At 42.3% G+C, this 20328-nt stretch overlaps 1 protein-coding gene across 6 annotated transcripts in view; it reads left to right on the top strand.

Annotated features, from left to right (window-relative positions):
* Cfap61 (cilia and flagella associated protein 61) overlaps positions 1–20328 on the top strand; it is a 278785-nt gene that overhangs the window by 34610 nt on the left and 223847 nt on the right. For 5 of the 6 annotated variants that reach the window (XM_085833584.1, XM_021156892.3, XM_085833577.1 and 2 more), the window contains one exon: positions 3546–3705. In XM_085833584.1, the coding sequence (XP_085689710.1) occupies positions 3546–3705 (160 nt within the window). The remainder of the gene's footprint in view (positions 1–3545; positions 3706–20328) is intronic. The other variant, XM_021156893.3, reaches the window with a different exon arrangement.

Raw genomic sequence — 20328 nt, 5'->3', positions numbered from 1 at the left:
AAACAGTTTGCAGAAAGCATCACATGACACAACTGAATTGTTAGAGAAACCAGAAATTTCTACTTCCGCACACCTGCCATTCTGGAGTTGTCTCTTTAGGGGTCTCTGAGCAAAGGTTTGTTGGAGCCAACTTGGTTTAGCTTCAGAGAGCTAGTTGTGAAATCCTCAGGAAACTTGCAAGCTATTTGCTGAACATAGCCATTATCGAAACCTTATAAAGGCTGGGGATGTAGGTCAGTGGGTAGTGTTCCTGCCATATAAACCCAACATGGTGGCACACACCTGTAATTCTAGCACTTAAGAGACAAAGATGGGAGGATCAAAAGTTCAAGGTCACCCACAGCCATATAGCCAATTCAAGGCTATAGACTACATGTGACCCTGTCTCCAAAGACAAAAAAAAAGGGGGGGGGCACTGGTATAAAATTACCGTGTAAGGAATTATAGTAAATAATGTTTAAATGCTGTAATTGGATTTCTTTTAGTGTTATGTAGCTCTTGGGGATGTTTGTCTGTGGTCTTATCTAGTAGACATAGTATATAATAGCCTGGCACTGCATTATTTCTTCCCTACTTCCCATTTGATGACATTGGTTGGCAACTTGAAACTACCATGATGACAGTATTTTACCATTGGCAAGCACTACATATCTGGGCATTTCTTCCCAAAACTGAATCAGCGTTTGCCAACATATACCATGTATTAGGGCAGCCACAACTACTGACCAGACGTAGCAGGACAAAGTGCATCAAGTGTGCCTCTTCCCAATCCAGTACAGGATGGTTTCAGGCTGTTCACGTAGAATGCTTGAGAGCATGGCTTGAGTTAGGAGGAAGATCACTGACTTGTTAAAGAATTGTTGGCTGTGAGGACTTTCTTTGTTCTCTCTGCTACTTTGGACGAGTTTTGAGCTGTGGCTTTGCTGCAGGATCCGTGTCATAACTGTACTTTGACATCTGGTGTTTACTTCAAGCTGAGATTTCAAGGAAGGGCGGTTGGAGGCCAAGGCGGCTCCTAGAGACAGATGGGCAGAGCGTCTGTTTTGGCATCATCCAGGACACGGGCAGCAGTGGTCCGAGAAAGCACCACTGACCTGCAGGCGGGAGAGAGCCTGCCAGGTTAGCCATGCACTTGGCACCAAGAGAAGGGGCTCAAAGCCAGTAACGGTCACAACGAGGACAAAACCCCTCATTGTGAAATATGGTCACTAGAAAGGGATGCCTGACTAGGGCTTTGGGGGTGGAGTTATGAATGTTAAAGAGCTCATGTATAGGAGAGTTAGACCTATTTGTGAAGACAAGACAAGCTCCTAGATGGTTTTCCAGTGACCTAAACCTTCTCTGTGTCATCATGAAGATTCACAGGACAGACAAGAAAAGAAAAGCCTCGAGTTTTGTCTGCCAGTGTGAGGAGGCTTGGACCGCAAGAAACACCTCTGTCCGCTGAACAATAACAGCAGCCAATGCCTTCGCACACTGTAAAGGGACATGCACACCAACATGCCCATGGCCGTCCCGCAAACTGATAATTCAGAACGGTCTATCTCAAGGCAGTCATTTGAAGAAAAACCAAAGAACAGAAGAGATATGTCCGCCATCCGTTCTTGCTCTGCCGCCGTCTCTGATGGTGGGCTTTTGTAAGTTGTTACAGGCCTCGCCGAGAGATGGTACTATAACAGGTTGTGGAATTGGAAGATGCTAAATCTTTGTTCCTAATGGCAAAACATGTTTTTCTCATTTTCATCAGAATGTGTGATCCATGCCATTTGAAATCAAATCCCCAACACAATGAGCCATTAGTGTAATAGCTCATTACTAACAGCGGTCTTATAAATAATACATTCTTATCATGCACATGCAGCTCGCCATGAAGCCAGCAAAAGGTATTTCAGGCCATGCAAGTTTCGCTGCGCCAGCACGGCTGTAGATGAGAAGGACATCTCCATGTGAACCAAGATGGATGCCAATTTTCCCTGCCGGGAGTGAGGCTGGCCGTCTCTTTCTGCACATATGGTAGATGGATTGGTTAATCAGCGTCTGCTGAGTCTTGGGCCTGAAATTATAGAGAAGCCAGACAAGTGCAGCTACACAGCCTTTGTTCAGGAGTACAAACAAGACAAACAATTACTTGTTATTTGGGGAAAAAATTAAAATGTTTGTTTTGGACTTTCATTAAAGTGTCAATGGCTTTATAAAGCAGCTGTGTAAATCAGCCTTTTATAGCAAGTATCATTTGGGGAGGGGTCCGGGAAAGGAAAGAATATGCAAGGAAAATTCATTTCTAAAAAGACTGCTTGAAAATCAAAAGCATCTCCCATTTGTTTTTCAAGCACACAAAGGTGTCTTGGAGAAAGAATGTCTTTTTCCGTACCATCCAAACACTATTGCCGCTCCCTTCCCTGACTCAGGATGTTAAAGCAGCTGCCATTTGTGTGGAGGTGGTAACTTCTCGAGAATGAGTGATGCAGAGTACCAGTGAGCCCACTTCCTGAATAGAATGGCTGGGTCAGTCAGTCAGTCACTCAGCTTCCTGAGAGCCTGTGTTCCTCATCAAAAAATGTCAAAAATCTGGGTTGAAGAGATGGCTCAGAGGTTAAGAACACTCACTGACTGCTCTTCCAGAGCTCCTGAGTTTATTTCCCAGCAACCACATGGTGGCTCCCATCTATAATGGGGTCTGATGCTCTCTTCTGGCACATAGATCATATATGTATATATATATATATATGTATATGTATATATATATATATATATATCATACAAAATAAATAAATCTTTTTTAAAAATGTCAACGATCAGAGAGTAAAATCGCAGTGAGCATTGCATGAACTTCAGTACCTGGTGCTGATGTCTCAGTGTGCTGAGCGTTTGTTTGGTTTATAGATCAGGGCAGACTTCATTGAGCTGTTTCCCACCAAACCACCTTTCTTCACTTCTCCTCTCAGACCAGTCAAGTACTCAGTAAGTGAACTCAAGAGATAGTGAAGAGTTTCTCTCTGTTAAGGAGCCCTGAATGTGTGACTGCTCTCTAAGTTGGAGTTCATCTGATGGGTTCAGGGACGACCCCCTTCACTAAGAGCTGTCCGTGATGTGTAGGAAGGGCAGGGGGAGAAAGGCACCCAAGGTCAGGGCTTATGGATGAGTAAAAAGAAAAGCAAGCAAACAAGCGCCCCCCCCCTCTCACACACACACACACATAGTCGAGGGAGTGGAATAGGTGGGCGAGGGTTGGGGGTGGTGAAGAGTCACTCAGAAAGAGGTCACATGTAGCATTTCAGTGGTGACTCCTTAAGAATGCTCTGACCAGTGCCCCAAGTTTCTTCCCAACTGTTAAGACCATCCACAGTGGTCACTTGTTGGATGTGCCTTTGAGCGTGTTGTGTATCCCATGCATGGTACCAGACACCAGAACCTCTTGGCCTTCTGCCCTTAAATAACTCGGAGTGCCTCCCAAGCTACCAGTGAGCCACACGCTATGCTCTTGTGACAATTGCATGGCAGTCATCACCTGAAGTCTGAAAGGCGGCTGTGTTCCCGTGTTCCAGGTGGAAGGCAAGGCTGTCGGGTTCATGAGCGTGTGCACCAGTGTGAACTTGCCCCTGCTACACGAATGCTTTGACCTGGGCCCTTTCCATGGATTCTGCACCCCACATCCTGATGATATTCTGAAACCATCCCGTGAACCAAGTCTTGAAGAAGGTGAAGGTATAGTAGCCATCCCAGGATGAAACAGAAAATTCCATATATGTCTTACACACAGCTGTGCTATTTCTTTGCTGAAAGTCTCCTCCAGTCCCATTTGTGCAGTACTTTACATGATTATTCACATTTTTGCAAAATCTGTGGGGCCAGAAACAAGCCTGCACAGCTGGAGTTAGACGTGGTTTAATTAAAGCTAAAGGTTCCCACATTTAGAATGTTTGCTTATAGAAGTGAGCTAATTGCTAGCATTTTAGATTTTCTTCATACCTTCTGTAGTATGAGCTTGTTGCAAATGGTCATTTTAAACGTGTCTGCCTGATTCCTAGCTATATGAAATAACATACCATATGTATGTATATACGTACATGCTAGCAATATACATATAAAATAAAACTTTTTTAAAAATTGCTGGGCAGTGCTGGCACCCACCTTTAGTCCCAGCACTTGGGAGGCAGAGGCAGGTGGATCTCTTGAGTTTGAAGCCAGTTTAGTCTACAGAGTGAGTTTCAGGACAGCCAGGGCTACACAGAGAAACTCTGTCTCAAAAAACCCAACCAGTTAACCAACGAACCAACCCAAACTATCAATTTTTAATTAAAAATTCAGCTGGAATCTGAAACTCAGGTCCTTCTGCAAGAGCAGCACAGGCTCTTAACCTTAGAGCCATAAAGTGAATCTTGAAATATGCCTGTGCCAGTGTTTCATAAGTAAGATGAGGTCATCTCAAACGTGGATAATTATGCACCATGGTAGCTTCATGGTTAAGTAGGTTCTTATTGCATATAGATACAAACAGGCAGGTGAGCTTAGGTGTGTTAATCCACTTCTCCAATTTGGGTTCCCCATGTGTAGTCAGAAAGATCTCCATCCGACAGGGGTTGTGAATTTTCACTGAAGTAAGGCATGTAAAATGCTTTACTTGGTGTCTGAGTCTTGAATGAATTTAGTGAGCAGTAAATGTTATTAATAAGTAGTAGTTAGTGGCCATTATTTCTTTATGACTGGCCATTAACCTACTCTTGGAGATAAATCAGGATTTTTTTTTTAAAAAGCAATTGCACTGCCTTCTCTAATATGAAGGGTTGTTTAGTAAGGTTGTTCAAAAGTGGGAGAGGTATGGTGTGATTGGTAGCAGGGGATTGGTATTCCAGTCAAGTGCAGGGGTCGCTTTAGCCAAGTTTTCCCCATCAATGGGAAAAGCCAACACTAGACAGGTAGATGCATCCTGTCCTGACTGCATGTCATCACAGAGAACCATGAAGCCCCCAGTTGGAAGGCACTTCCTTTGTAGTGGTGACAGCACCCTTCCCAACAGTGAGCCTTAAGTTCCTTACTGTTTCATGGTGAAGGATGGCTTGCCCAGGCTCTCAGGGAAGGAATGTTCTGGAGGAACATTTAAATACCATGAGACAACCCTGAATAGAAGTTGTCAATGTCGCCTCTCAGTGCTAGAATTCTTCTTTGAAGGTGACACGAAACGGGAGCCTTGCTGTGGCTCAATGTTCTCATAAAGGGAAGATTTAAAAAAAAAAAAAAAGCCAAAACACCCAACCCAGGGAGTGGTAACAAAACAAAACAAAACAAAACAAAACAAAAACAGATTGAAAGGATATATCCACCTCCTGAGGCTGAGTCCTCCTGATGCTACTGGTATTCCTTATATAGAAGAAATAGAATTTTTTTTGTCTCAGGGGAGTAGGGGTCAAAGTTAAGTGAACTTGGCCTGAAATGACACACTATCTATTATGTCTCTGCCTAGCAAAGCCTACAGAGTCAGGAAGGCCAGGTGCTGGCTTCTTATTACCCACCTCAGCCTATTTCGTAAAAACATCTTCTCTAGGACCAGCGGCAAGCAAAGGAAGCAGAGGAACTTGTTATCTATCACAGAGTGTTTATTTTGAAAATTAGTTTTCTGTTCACTGACACAACGATGATTCTTTATGAAATTGTCACCAGGGAGCTTCCATTGTAGACTTGAGATAACTCAGGGATGGAGTCATAGGTCCTTAGCAGTTCATTGTGTCCAAGCATACTCATCAGCAAATTCCAAGGCTGTCTTTTCATTACATCAACAGGGGAGGCTTCACACGAAAACTGGAAATGAGCTGCGACGTCTTTGTTTTTTGTTTTTCTGATGGAAGTCTCAAGTTAAAGGAAATACATTTTCTCAAAAACATGAACTAAGACCTGTATTTTAAAAGAGCACACATCATTGTGCTTCATATTTTATATTTTGTCTGGTGATTGTCCCAGTTGCTTCTCTGATGCTGTGATAAAACACTCTAACCAAAAGCAACTTGGGGGGAAAAAGGTTGATCTGGCTTGCATTTCCAGGTCATGATCCAGTACTGAGGGAAGTCAGGGCAGGAGCCCAAGGCATGCACTAAAGCAGAAACCTTAAAGGAAATCTGCTTATCAGCTTTTCTCTAGCTTATGCTCAAATAGCTTTCTTATGTAGCAGAGACTCACTTGCTTAGGGATGGTGCTACCCATAGTGGACTGCCCCCCCCCCCCCATCCAGGTCAGTCATCACTCAGGATAATCTCTTATAAACATGGCCAAAGGCCAGTCAGATTTGAGAAATTATTCAACTGAGGATCCCTCTTCCCAGGCAACTCTAGGTTGTGTCAAGTTGACAATAAAAGCTATCATTTTAAAGGATTTTCATTTTCATATGCATTCTCTCATTTTCCCTCATAGCTTGATACTAGAGAGGTAGGGCAGGTGAAGCTCTCTCCATTTCATTCTGCCCAGCCTGTCCAGGGTTTATAAATCTCATCAGGAACTGTCTCAGAAACCCGGTTGAGCCTCTTTCCTAGCTAACCCCACTCTGCATCTGTGCAAACTGACAATCTGGATGAGGTGACTTCTTTTCTTTTTGAGGTTAGGTGTCAAACTCATGGTCTTATGCATGGGAGGCAAATAGTTTACCTCTGAGATACACTCTCAGTCCAACATCACCTATTTCTTTGGTCACAGCTTCTTAAACTGTGGGTCAAAACCCCAGTGGGGTCTGAATGGAGGAGTTAGAAGAAATTTGGCAGCAATCAAAGGTTTTTCTTTTTTTTTTGGTTTTTCGAGACAGGGTTTCTCTGTGTAGTCCTGGCTGTCCTGGAACTCACTCTGTAGACCAGGCTGGCCTCGAACTCAGAAATCCACCTGCCTCTGCCTCCCAAGTGCTGGGATTAAAGGCGTGCGCCACCACGCCTGGCTCAAAGGTTTTTCAATGCATAGTGACCATAAATCAATCCAGAATCAATTTTGCAATGAATCCAGGATCTTTCTGGTGCTGCTCACCCATCCTCTGACTTCACTGTAGCCTTGATCCTGAACATAGAACATGGGCAGTTTACCCTGCTCAATCGTCACAACATGCCATGCTAAGGAATGCTTTGAGAGAGTGTTATGAATTGCAGTGTCTTTTCTGTAGATAGAATTCTCCACTCTTACAGAAACTTTTAATGTTTTTCTACCGTGATTCCTCTGTCAGTATCAAATTAGTACACCTTTGTGTTGGACTGTGCTTAAACATTTGGTTTTAAAAACTCTGTCTGAGTTGCTAGCTTGAATGTAATTTTAAAAAGTATTAAATGAATCCTGTCACTCCAGAGCCTGTTGGCGGAAGAGACAGACAGATCGCTGAGGCTTACTGGCCAGCAAATCTAGCCAAATCAATGAGATTTAGGTTCATTCAGAGAGACCCTGTTCCAAAAGAGTAAAGGTGGAGGTCTTGAAAGGGACAGATGTCAGTCTGCTGTCACCCTCTCCATACATACATATACACATACATATACACATATGCATACATACACACACATATATACACACATACATACATGTACAGGTACCTACACTAACAAACATACACTCCACAGGTATATACAAAATCACACAATGAATTTTGATTTATGATTAACACAGAATTTCCCAACAGTATATAAACTAAGCCTAGGCATACTTCTGCCAATTTGTACTACACACTTATGTCAAGCAACGCTCTCGGTGTGGATAATTACAAAACTAATCCATTAAACCTCTGAAAATGTTGGAAATCTTCTATTGCTTCAGAATCAAATATTTTTTTAAAAGACTTTTTACATATGTGAGTATACTATCAGGGAAGAACTCCAGGTTCACTGGGAGACCCTGTCTCCACAAGAAAAAAATAACAGTAAGATGAAGAGCGAATGAGAAAGACATCAGCATCGTCTTTGAGCCTCCTCAGTGCTTGCACACATTTATGAACACATGAAAGTGCACACATACGTGCCCCTAAGTGGTAGAACTATATGCTTACCAAATAACTGAGTTCAAATACATTTTTATGATTCATTATTGGTAAATGCTTAAATTACTTAGATATTAGATATACCTACACACCCAGGGTGACATAAACATTTCTTAGGAGAAAAGAGAACTAGAGTAGAGGCAGAGTGACTACTCCAACAACAGGTGTGTTTCACTAAATTACAGAATTCCACGTGGGTGAGCTGTTTAATGGAGGTTTCCTTAGCAGTTTAGCAGTGGCCAACCCACAGCTTCAACCTTGATTGCGTGTCTGCGCATGTGTGCCGATACACATAATTTGAACCACTTTGTTTTGCTGGAATCTTCACATCTGTATCCTTAGGCCTGTCTAGGGCTATGGCTAGAGACACTGCCTTGTCAGGTTGCAATCTGGAAGAGCTAAGAAATGAACACTGCAGGCACTGACCACTCCCTGAATCGTCCCGGCTCTCTGACATATGCTGTCCCTAAGAGCTCCCAAATAAATGACTGTTTCTCAATCTTCGACTCCGATTCTGAGGGAACCAACATACAGTTGATCCAGTCTCTTTGTTCCAATGTGAAAGGATTTTCCTTACACACAGCAAACTGGTTTAGACAGCCCATCTCCCTTGTCCTTCAAGTGGAAGACTCTGAGATGACGTGAGCGGAGGACTGAGTACCAGTTGTCCGTTGTGGTCATCGGTAATATACATGCTGTTGGTTCCTTTCCTCGTTCCTCTGCCTCAGCTTCTTCCTGTGTTCTCTGTTCCCTAATCTCTGACTCCAAGGCTCCTCCCCGAGCAGCTGTGAAAACTCTCAACTTCACAACAGCCTCAATCCTTCCAAGAAGAAAAATTGTAAAACTTAATGTTCCTTCACCATCCAGTTCTTTATATCATTGTGACAAGCCTACTGTCTATCATCCAGCCTAAACAACTTAACTGTGCACATTAGTTTGCCTCACACCAGAGCAGTGCATATACATGTATCACATGTAAATAGTGTGTGTGTGTGTGTTGCTCATTTATAAATTTTGGGTTGGAGTTGACTAGGGAGAGTTCTAAGAGTATAGATTCGAACTAATATAAGTAGAAGTTTATTTATTGTTGTTATTTGGTGAAGAAGTTATTTTAAAAGTGGTGAGTTCCTGGAATGTTGGGAGAATTTGTAAAGAAATGGCCGTGTGTGTGTGTGTGTGTGTGTGTGTGTGTGTGATTGTGTGTGCGCATGTGCACTCATGCAGAGAGAGAGAGAGAGAGAGAGAGAGAGAGAGAGAGAACACACTTTCTGTGATGTGGGAGATTGGACCAAGTGAGGTCTAAGAGCCTCTTAAATGTTAAGCCTCTGAAGGTGTGCAGGACCACATCAAGATGTTCCATGTGCCCAGCAGTTAATGAGTATTCTCCTTCAGTGACAGTAAAAACGCTCAAAGCTCAAAACAGTGTTTCCTTCCAGTTGGCCCCGTCGCTGGCCCCTGGTGGTGTTTGCAAATCAAGCTGTGGCTTTTGTTAGCTGCATCATCACAATAAAGATTTTGGAATCAGAATTGAGCTGGCAGTTTTCTTGATGATGCATAAGGCAAAATAGGGCACAGCCTGCATTTCCACAGCTGTATTGGCATCGCCCTGTTTAATAGCCTTAAAAAGAGAGAGAGAGAGAGAGAGAGAGAGAGAAGTCCAAATAAAACAACTTTTGTTCATCATGTAGGCCGGGGTGTTCTGAGCAGCACAGATCCCTGTTTTATAAGACCCCTGCAAGGTTCAGACTTGTAAATCTCATTACACACCCAGGGTCTACCTTACAAAAATCCCCTTAGAATTCAGTGTGCTCCTTGGCAGGGAAAGATTTCATTTTATATAACAGAATTGTGGGCCTTTCAGAAAGATAATTAGCATAGCTTCCTGTAACCAAGCTATCCAGGAGAAGGGCTGCTTATTGTATGTCAAAAGGCCATTCAATATATACATATTCTTTTTCAAAAACACCCCAGGTAAAAAGGCGTCACCTCCGAATCATCAAACATACCACTGTTGCTGTCAGAAACTGTTTTGTCACATTTATTTCTTTTCATTTGAATTTACGTGTGCTGCTTTGCACAGGTTCTCTCCCATCTTGGGCTAGAAATACTGAGTTCACTTTGTATGTACTGGAGCCAAAAGAAAAAAACAAAAAAGAAGAAAACAAAACCCCCAAACCGGAGACTGCATTAACGCACTATTGTCTATTAAACCTCCCGAGTCTCTGCCTGTCTCCCTAAAGCTCCACTTTCCCTGATTCCATTCTTACTTGGTTCTAAACACAGATTTCAGACAGTACGAGAGTCTTGTGTACAGAACACAGCCCAGTTCCTGTCCTTGTGTGTGCAGCCTGTGCCTCAGTTCTCTAACTGGGAGCTCCCCAGGATTTTGTATTAATAACAAAACCTTATAAACAAGAAGTGTCTTTGTCACTGGTTTCTCCCAGATTTCTGTGGTAACAAGTTAAACAACAGAAATTTATCTCCCCGTTCCAAGGCCTGAAGTCTGCTGAGATCAAGGTCCCTCACAGGTTCCTTCTGAGGTCCCTCTCCTTGGCTCGCCTACGGCCATCCGCTTTCTATATCTTCTTACGGTTTGCACTCCCTGCTGGTCATGTGCAATGTCCTCTTAGGGCTCACCTTAGTGGCTTTGTTTAAATGGTGAGTCTGTTTGGCCCAACCAGGTGTCCTGCTGCCTCTTCTCAGATGCCACCAAAGACAGCCTCTAGGCAGAGGTGCTCTTGGGAGATGACAAAATAAGAGGACCCGGAACTGTGTCCCCACATTGCAGCCTTTATCATGGGCTTTGTAGGGACCACTGCTGTGGGCATGCTGGTCTTCCTGACCAGTCTCTATCTCCAGTTCTTATCATCAGCATCGGGTCCCTCTCTCCCACTGCCTTGCCTTTCCTTGTATGTAGCCTGTGGGTTCTTCGATGCCTCACGGCCAAGGCTGCACGGCTATATGACCATAGTAAACCTGAAGGTGGTCGCAAAGTCAGCCGCTCTGTGTAATATGCATATGAAGTTTAATATGTCAGCCAAGATTTATGTCCATCAGAATTGTCATTGTTTTAAATTTGAAAGGACTTGTGTTCTGGATCCCAGGGCTCTGTGCATACCAGGCAAGCACTCAGCTACTGAGCTGCTGCACTGCCAGCTCTGAAGTCTGTCCTTTTAAAATGTTTGTTTGTTTGTTTATTTATTTATTTATTTATTTTTCCCAGTGAAATATATCTTTAGCACATGAAGGTAAAACAGGGAAAACAAATGTCATCTCCAGGGCTTTAACTACTCCTCCCAATTTTGATTGTGTAGAATTATGTGCAGGGCAGTGTGGCACATAGAAACATCTAGAAGACAAGTCCACAATACCAGACCTGTGTGCAGGCCGAGTTGTCCCAAGAAGGACTAGTTTAGGCTCTTGCAAGGGGATCTCAGGGGACATCTTTGGGTTTGTGATGTGCCAGGAGGACTCTGAGACAGAGCTGCAAGCTGGAGCTGACAGCCAGGGCTGCTGCCTCAAGCCTGCTGGGTGGGCCTTTTGGTTATTTAGCAAAACCTGTTACTGATTTTCCATCTTCATTCCAGTGCTGGCTTCTAAGCCCTTTGCAGGATTTCAAAAACAACAGCAGCCACAGACGAAGGCAGCTGCCTCCGAATCCATTATTTTTGCAGAGAGCAAGATGAAGGGGGTCGGTGTTCCCACCCCTTTTCTGCTGGGGGAGCAACCTGTGATAGGACTCAGCCCTGCTCTCCAGCGGTCAGATTCATTTCACAGTGGCAGAAACACAAATGCTTTGATATGGGGCCTGGAGGTCTTTGAAAGAAAAGTGGCTTTATTCATATTCCTTATGATCATTATGTGCTGGGATTATTTTCCCAGTAGGTGATGTCTCTTTTGCCCATATTTATGAAGCAGGGGAGAAAGCATTTAATGAATTTCAAGGGTGTATTTGACTGTAAAACACATCTCAGTATATTCACATGTAAATAACCCTTTGATTTGTTCTCTCTGGTGACCTTTTTTTCTTTGGGCTACATCGCAGTTTGTTGTTGTTTTCCATTTTCAAATGGGAGGCTGGATGATAATAATGAGAGATTATGCAAAAAAAAATCCATGTTTAAAATAATGTTGATATGGCACTTGGCACTGTAGGATAATTACAGTAATTTGGCTATTACACTATATGGAGGCAGGAGCTGGTTGGTAGCAAACACAGCAATAGGGGTGATTTCAAGGGATTTTCATCCCAACTGGCTGTTTGATCCTGCTGACTTTTCTCTTGAAAATCAATTGCTCTCTACGAATACTCTGAATTCCCCCTTGATTAAATTGGCTGTCAGTGGGCTGCACCCATTACATGGGGGTCACCCCGAGTTCTGCCTGCTTATAAATGTGTTTTTATTTTGACAACTCTTAACCTATCGTGGACCAAATTTAATCTGAGGGAAGAAACAGAGGAAGTAATTACTAAAAACACAGTTTCGATCATGGCAGCAAACCAAGGGGGATGCAGTGCTTCTGATGCCCGGTGTGGAGCCAGCTCCTCTGCTACAGGGTCCCACTGTATTTTGCTTGATCTTTGGTGTTTTCTGACCTCTAAGGCCCCATAGCTCACTCTGCCAAACCTGGGAGAGGTGCCACGGAAGCCTCTTTATCTCCTCACTAGTCTTTTGGAATCAGTGTTAGAAAATGTGATTTTTTTTTTCTTGAAAAGGACCATTAGTATTGAAGATAAAAAAATTGTTAGCCATGGCTGGGGACACACACACATACATATATACATATATGTATGTATGCTTGTATGTAGCTCTACAAGGAAAGAGACTCCATCCTCTTTATTGAGTGCTGATTTAAATCTACATAAAATATTTGGCAGTCAAGAGGAAAACAAGGAGAACACAAAACTAGTTGTACAAAAAGCACCTTTTGTAATAGTTATGGGAAAACACCCAGCTTCTCTTGCATAGACATGCCCTGTCGGTGCACAAGCACAGCTATCCCAGCCAAACGGTAAAATATAGTTGATTCTGGAGCCAAATGTGAGTGTCCCATGGCCCAAGGACACAGACTCAGATTACCCCACATAGTTCCGTCTGATGTGGTAACAGTTTTAGGAACAGTTTTATAGGAACAGATCAAAAGAAAGTTATAAATCAAAGCATATTCAGACATGGTGGAAGCATCAGGTGGGGAGGGCTCAGTGAAGCACGGAGGTCACTGCCTTGCTTCCCAGATGCTCTGTGAGAACATCTTGGCCTTTGGATTAGGCGAAGCTAAGAGATCTGATTGGACATTCTAAAATGAGTTTTACTGGAGAGTCACAAGGATGTTCAGTCAAGCACAGAGATAGACAATGAATGCCATTTTTTTTTTTTTTTTTATGGAGTGGGGAGTAGGGGATGGGGGAGATGACTTAAAATAGTCCCAGATAATTTGGCTCCAAACCTGCAAGATCCCAGCTCTCCTCCATCACCTAAGGAACAACCTTAAATTGATGGGGGTTTGGGAGGAAAGAAAGTTGCAGGCTCTTCTCTTTTAAAGTTAGCACTAAGTGAATCACCGCCATGCTTCCTGTAAGAGGGGCATTACCTCTTCCCACTGAGAAGTTTCTCCATGTGCGTCCCAGGCCGATTTCTTTGTTCGTGACTTCTATACTGGCTCCACCCAGGTTCTTCAGTTGGAATCATATATTATATCACCCTCGTCATGGACTTTCAGCTGGAATTCCAGGACCACACCACTGATCCTTTCAGCCAAGGTCTCCCTGTGTGGCCCGAGTCAGGCCTTCTGGCCTGTGCTGGCTTCTGTGCCTGCTGTTAGGCAAGGCTAATGTGCTCCTTAAACTTTCTGGTTCCTGCTTCTAATCTGATGCTCACTGATGGTGGGGATTCAGCATCTAAGAGATTTCTTCTCTTTTCTTCTCTTGGGGTTATATCCTTTCTTAGAGTCATCTTCCTTTTTACCTCCTCCCCCGATTAGACTTCTCTGTCCAACTGGCCTTTTCTTTTCTTTAAAAGATTTATTCATTGACAGTGTTTTGCTCACATGTATGCCTGCACACCAGAAGAGGGCACCAGATCTTGTTATAGATGGTTGTGAACCAGCATGTGGTTGCTGGGAATTGAGCTCAGGATCTCTGGAAGAGCAACCAGTGCTTTTAACCTCTGAGCCATCTCTCTAGTCCCCTCTAATTAACCTTTCAACCTCACATTTAGAGTAGTCCCTCAACTTTTAGGATTTCTTTTTGAATTTATTAATCACTACTGTTATTTTTTTTGTTTCTCTTTCCTAATTTTTTTAATTCATTTTATCCGTTCTACTGTAGTTTGTCTTATTAATTCACTTTATTTCTTTTTTCTCCTTCCTTCCTTCCTTCCTTCCTTCCTTCCTTCCTTCCTTCCTTCCTTCCTTCCTTCCTCCCTTTTTTTTTCTCTCTTGGTTTTTCAAGACAGGGTTTCTCCGTGTAGCCTTGGCTGGCCTGGAACTCACTATGCAGGCCAGGCTGGCCTTGAACTGAGAGGTCTGCCTTACTTCTGTCTCCCAAGTGCTGGTATTAAAGGCATGAGCCAACACTATCTTGTTTTGTTGAGGCTGGATAGGTGACTCAGTAGTTTTATCCACTTATTATTCTTGCAGAGGACTGTGATTGGGATTCCAGAACTCTAAGATTTATTTATTTTATGTATACAAGTACACTGTAGCTGTCTTCAGACACACCAGAAGAGGGTATCAGATCCCATTACAGATGGTTGTGAGCCATCATGTGGTTGCTGGGAATTGAACTCAGGGCCTCTGGAAGAGCAGTCAGTGCTCTTACCCACTGAGCCATCTCTCCAGCCGGGTTCCCAGAACTCTCATGGCAGCTCATAGCAGTCTGTAACTCCAGTTCCAGGACATCCGACACCATCTTCTGGCTACCTCAGCCCTGCCTATATGTGCTACATACACATACATGCAGTCAAAACACACATACACATAAAATCTAAAAAAAAAAAAAAAATCTTTTTTTTAGTCCTTAGAAGATAACATAAAAACATTTTTTTTTTTTTTTTTAGAAGAAACCCTTTTCTGTTAATAATAGGGGCTAAGTGGTTGAGGACCTTCAAATTAATTGGCAATAGACTGAGTATTGGGGGTGAGGAATATAAACACTGGAATATTCTCCTCTAGTGATAATTCACTACATAGCAAGATGTAAAGGTGGACATCCCACCTTAATGAAGAGGCATGGTTTCTGTGGGAAGTTCTGCTGGGCTTCCTGGTGGTGGTGTCTTCTCAGGCCGACAGCTCCCTTCTGCACTGGGCTCTCTTTTCTTTTCTTGATGGTGTTTTGAGACAAGGGCTCACTATGTAGCCTTGGGTGACCTATGTAATTCAGGCTAACTCACAGAGATCTGGCTGCCTCTGCCTCCTGAGTGCTGGGATCAAAGGACAACAACCTCACACCTGACTTGCAGCTGAATTCACCCCAAGCTAAGGGCTTATCTTCTGCCAAAGAGGAAAACATTTGCAAGTTGTGTTTCTGGGGTTGGGTGGGTGGGTGGGTGGGTGGGTGGGGGTGGGGGTGGGGGTGGGGTGGGGCTGTTTAGGTTTAGACAGAGTTCCTTTCCATGGCTGCTGACCACTCAGCCACCTTCAGTTTGATGTAATTTTCAGATCTCTTTGGTGGCTTGTGCATCCCTTTCTTTTCCCTGTTTGAAATTCCCCAGGACATTTCACACTCAAGGTGCGGTGTGAACTGTAGAGAGGGGTTGGTTTGAGGTTCCAAGACAGAGTTGCAAAAAGAGAAGACTACAGATTGGAGTAAAGATATAAAATTGACTATTTAGAGCAGCTTATAAACCTGATCTTTGAGACCACAGTCATCCAATCAAAAGCATACAAAATAACGGGTTTCATGTATGACCTAGGTTCTTGTTCAGGGTCACCCCAGTTACTCTCTCCTGTGCTCACTGCTGTCTTCTGTCTTCTTTCCTAGACAATACATGTATTGGTCTCGCTCATAACTAAATGAACATGTATATATTATACACACATAGTGAGATGAGACATACAGTTGAAAGTACAGCATTTGTCTTTCTTAGCCCTTTTACTTTCTTGTTCCGTTTCTCTTCTTTAGGTCTTTTCCTACATAGTCTCACTTCTCCTTCTCTCTCTCTCTCTGTCACCCACACGTGCTCACCACATATACACACACACATATGTACATATATTCACCAACACAATACACACTCACCAGACACACACACACACACACACACACACACACACACACACAGTGATATCCATCTATTTTCTTTCAAATGACGTAATTTCATTCTTTACAGTTTATTAACCGCACTGTGTGTGTGTGTGTGTGTGTGTATGTGTATTGCAGCTTTTAATCCATGTATGCAGATAGACATCTAGACTGCTTTCATACCCTGGCTGCTAGAATAGTCCTATAGTAAACATCCCACAATGCATTTAGATTTTGTCAGGTGTATGCCCAGGAGTGGCATAGCTGGCTCATAGGGTACTCTGAGTGTTCTGAGGACGCTCCATACAGATTTCTCTAGGGATCGCATTAGTTTACAGTACCACTCACACTATAGAAAGTGTCCCCTCCACCCCTTTGCTGGCATTCATAGTCATCTGTTTTCTTAACGTTAGTCGTTCTGACCAGGGTGAGATAAAACTCAATGTAATTTTTTTTTTTTTTTGAATTTCTCTGGTGGACAAAGATGTTAAACCTATTTTCACACATTTATTGGCCACTTGTATTTCTTCTTTTGAGAACTGTCTGTTCTTTTTCCCATTTATTGATTGGGTGATCTGAGAAGTTGTGGTTAACTTTTCGGCTCTTTATAGACACTGGCTACTAGTCTCTCAGCTGTACATTTGGCAAAGGTTTTCTGGGGCCTAGCTCTGAGCACTGCTGTGTGGATGCTTTTTAAACACATGCAGCCCCATGTGTCAGTTCTTGCAGTGCCTCCTTGATCTGCTGGGGCACTTTTCAGAAACTTCTTCCCCGTCCCTCTGTCTGGAAATTAAAAAATTTCAGGCCTCACACTGAGGTCTTTGATAGAGTTCAAGTTAATTTAGAACAGAGAGCCAGGGACCTGGCTTCATTCTTCTGTATGGAGATAAAGAAGCTCTCTCTTCTCCAGTGTGTGCTCTTCAGGTTTTCTGAGGATCAGATTGCTATAGAAGATTTATTTCTGGGTCTTCTGTTCTATTCCATTAGTCTAAATGTCGGGTTTTGTGCCTTTATCATGTTGATTTAGTTACAGTGGTTCTATAGTATAATTTGAAGTCAAGTATTATAATACTGCAAACATAACTCTTTGCTTAGCATTTATTATTCTTGTTTTTTTCTTTTGGAGGGAGGAGTCTTTTCTGTTTCCACTAGAATTTTAAGACTATCCATTTTTATGAAAAATGTTACAGGAATTTTGATGTGAATTCCATTTAACTTGTAGATGACTTTCAGAAACAAGGTCATTTTAAAACACTATGCAATTCTGCCACTCTGTAAACATGAGTGGCCTTCCCACTTTCGAGAACTGCAAGTTCTTTCTATGATGTTTTATAGTTTTCAGTGAAGTCTCTCATATCCTTGGTTAGGTCTATTCTGATAGTTTCATTTTTCTCCTCCTCCTTCTCTCCCTCCTCCTCCTCTTCCTCTCTCTGTCTCTCTTTCTCTAGTATATGCATTTGTGTACTTGTGTGTTCAGAAGTGGATGTTTTCTTCCTCTTGTATTTTGGGAGAGAGTGGGTGGGGAACAGCTCTCACTGGACTCTAGCTCACCAATTAGCTAGCCCTCTTCCCCACCAGCTTCTTCCTGACTCTCCCTTCCATCCCTGGGATAACGGGCCATTGCTGCCGCGCTCTGATTTTATGTTGATACTGGAAGTCCACGCTTGTGTTCTGTGTTCTTGTACTTACATGGCTAGCATGCTATCCACTGAGTCATCTCTCAAGCCTCTATTTCTTTTTCATTTTTAAAAGTTTTGTGTGTGTGTGTGTGTGTGTGTGTGTGTGTGTGAGAGAGAGAGAGAGAGAGAGAGAGAGAGAGAGAGAAATGGGATTATTTTCCTAATCTCTTTTTGGTGTTATTGATCTGTAAATAAATTCATAAATTTACTGAATTGTATATATTGAATTTTGTTTTCTGCTACTTTGATGAATTTATTAAGCCTAAAGTCTTGCAATCTGTAGGGTCTTCTGAATCTTTGGTAATATCATCTACAAATGAGGATAATCTGACTTTTTCCTTCCCTGTTGGCATTTCTTTTATTTCTCTCTGCTGGTCAAAAGGTCAAGTCCCATATTGAATATTGAATAGAAGCCACAAGAGTGACTATCCTTGCCTTGTTCTTGATTTTAGAGGAAATGCTTTCTGTTCATACACATTAGTATGATACTAGCTATGGGTTTGTTTTAGTTATCATTTGTTATGTTAAGTTATGATCTTTTTGTATCTTGTTTCCTCAAGACTTTTATCATGAAAAGATGTTAACCTTTGTCACAGGCATCTTTCTGAAACTATACAGAAGATGATGTGATTTGGCTTTTTTGTGTGTTGTATTACATTTATAGATTTGTATATATTGAACCATACTGGTATCCCTAGAATGAAGTTAACTTGATTTTGGGGCTGGTCTTTTTAAATATATTACAACACTTTGTTTACAAGTATTTTATTATTTTGTATCCTGCTCATCAGATATTGGTCTATAGCTTTCCTGTGTGTGTTTTTATTAAAATTGTTTCTGGTTTTGGTATCAAGGTAATGCTTGTGCTATAGAATGCATTTAGAAGCCCTCTTCCCTTTCTACTGTTAGTAGAACTAACATTGATGTTAGTTCTTTAATGTTTTGTAAGATTTGGCAGTGAGTTTATCAAGGCCTAGGCTTTTTGTTTGGGTGGAGACTTCTTGTTACTGTGGCAGTCTGTGAAATATTACTGATTTCTGCTCTAATGTTTATTATTTCTCTTCTAGTTTGGATTGTTCTGGTTTTCTAAGACCTTGAAATGCATCATTAGGTTATTTTTTTGAGATCTCTCTTTCTCTTTTTAATGATATTTATTTATTTGTTATTTAGTATGGGTGGGGGACAGTGTGTGTTTGTACCCCTGTGGAGGCCAGAGGTCAAAGGTCAAATTTTCCGAGTCAGTTCTCTCCCTTTATCATGTGTGTTCTAAGAATCGAATGCATGCAGGTCATCAGGCTTGGCTGCAAGTGCCTTTACTGACTATACTATCTCACCAGCCTCTCTTCGATTTCATTTTAATGTAGATGTTAATAGCCATATGCTTCTTCCTTATAATGACCTTTGCTCTGTCCCAAAACTTTTATACAGTGTTTTCATTTTCATTTTCTTGTAGGAAGTCTTTTAAGTCTTCCTTTATTTTTTCAATGTCCCAATAACTGTTCTGAAGTATATTATTCAGTCTCAATGTGTTTGCATAATTTCTCTTGCTGTTGATATCTAGTTTTTTCCATTTATAATCTGACAGGATGTAAGCGGTTATTTCAGTTATTATTTGTGTGTTGTGGTGGTTTGAATGAGAATGGCTCTTCTGGGCTCATATATTTGAATTCTTGGTCTCCAGTTGTTAGAACTGTTTGGCAAGGGTTGGGAGGTGTGGCCTGTTGTAGGCAGTGTGTCCAGGACTGTTGAGGTTTCAAAAGATATGTGCCATTCCTGGTCCTTCCTCCTCTGCCCCTCCCCCTGATGCCTTCTGCATGAGGATCAAGATGTAACCTCTCAGCTGTTCCTGATGCCGTGCCTTTCCTTGCATGGCCACCATGGATCTAACCCTCTTGAGACAGCAAGCCCAAATTCAACCTGTTTCTTTTATGAGTTGCTTCTGTCATGGTGTTTCTTACAGCAATGGAGAAGTAAAACAGAAGTTATGTGTTTGCCAGTTAGGTTTAATAACCTAAATATGCCCTACTTTATAGAAAATTCCATGAACTGCCAAAAGACTGTCTGTATTTGGAAGTTGTGTGGCACACCTGTAGATGACTGCTCATCTATTGAATCTGTTTCCTCTGTGGTACAGTTGAGCTGGCGTCCCTTTGTTGACTTGTTGTTGTTCTCTTGGTGACAATAGAGTACTGATGGGAGTACTAGTGGCACCTGCTACTAATGCATTGCATGGTTCTTTATTTCTAGACTAGTGTGGCTTACTTTGTGAAATTATATACATTAAAACTGCACTCTTGATATATTTCCCTTTATCAATATGTAGTGCCCTCTCTCTCCTTCCCTCCTCTCTTCTCCCCAACCTTTCTCTTCCTGCTGCTGCTCTTTCCTTCATCTTTAGTAGCTCAGGTGAGCCTTGA

This window comes from Mus caroli, unplaced genomic scaffold (genome assembly GCF_978045245.1).
Source record: "Mus caroli unplaced genomic scaffold, Mus_caroli_1 scaffold_2, whole genome shotgun sequence".
NCBI lineage: Eukaryota > Metazoa > Chordata > Mammalia > Rodentia > Muridae > Mus > Mus caroli.
Note: the sequence above shows the minus strand (reverse complement) of the source record. Positions and strands in the feature narration are given on the sequence as shown.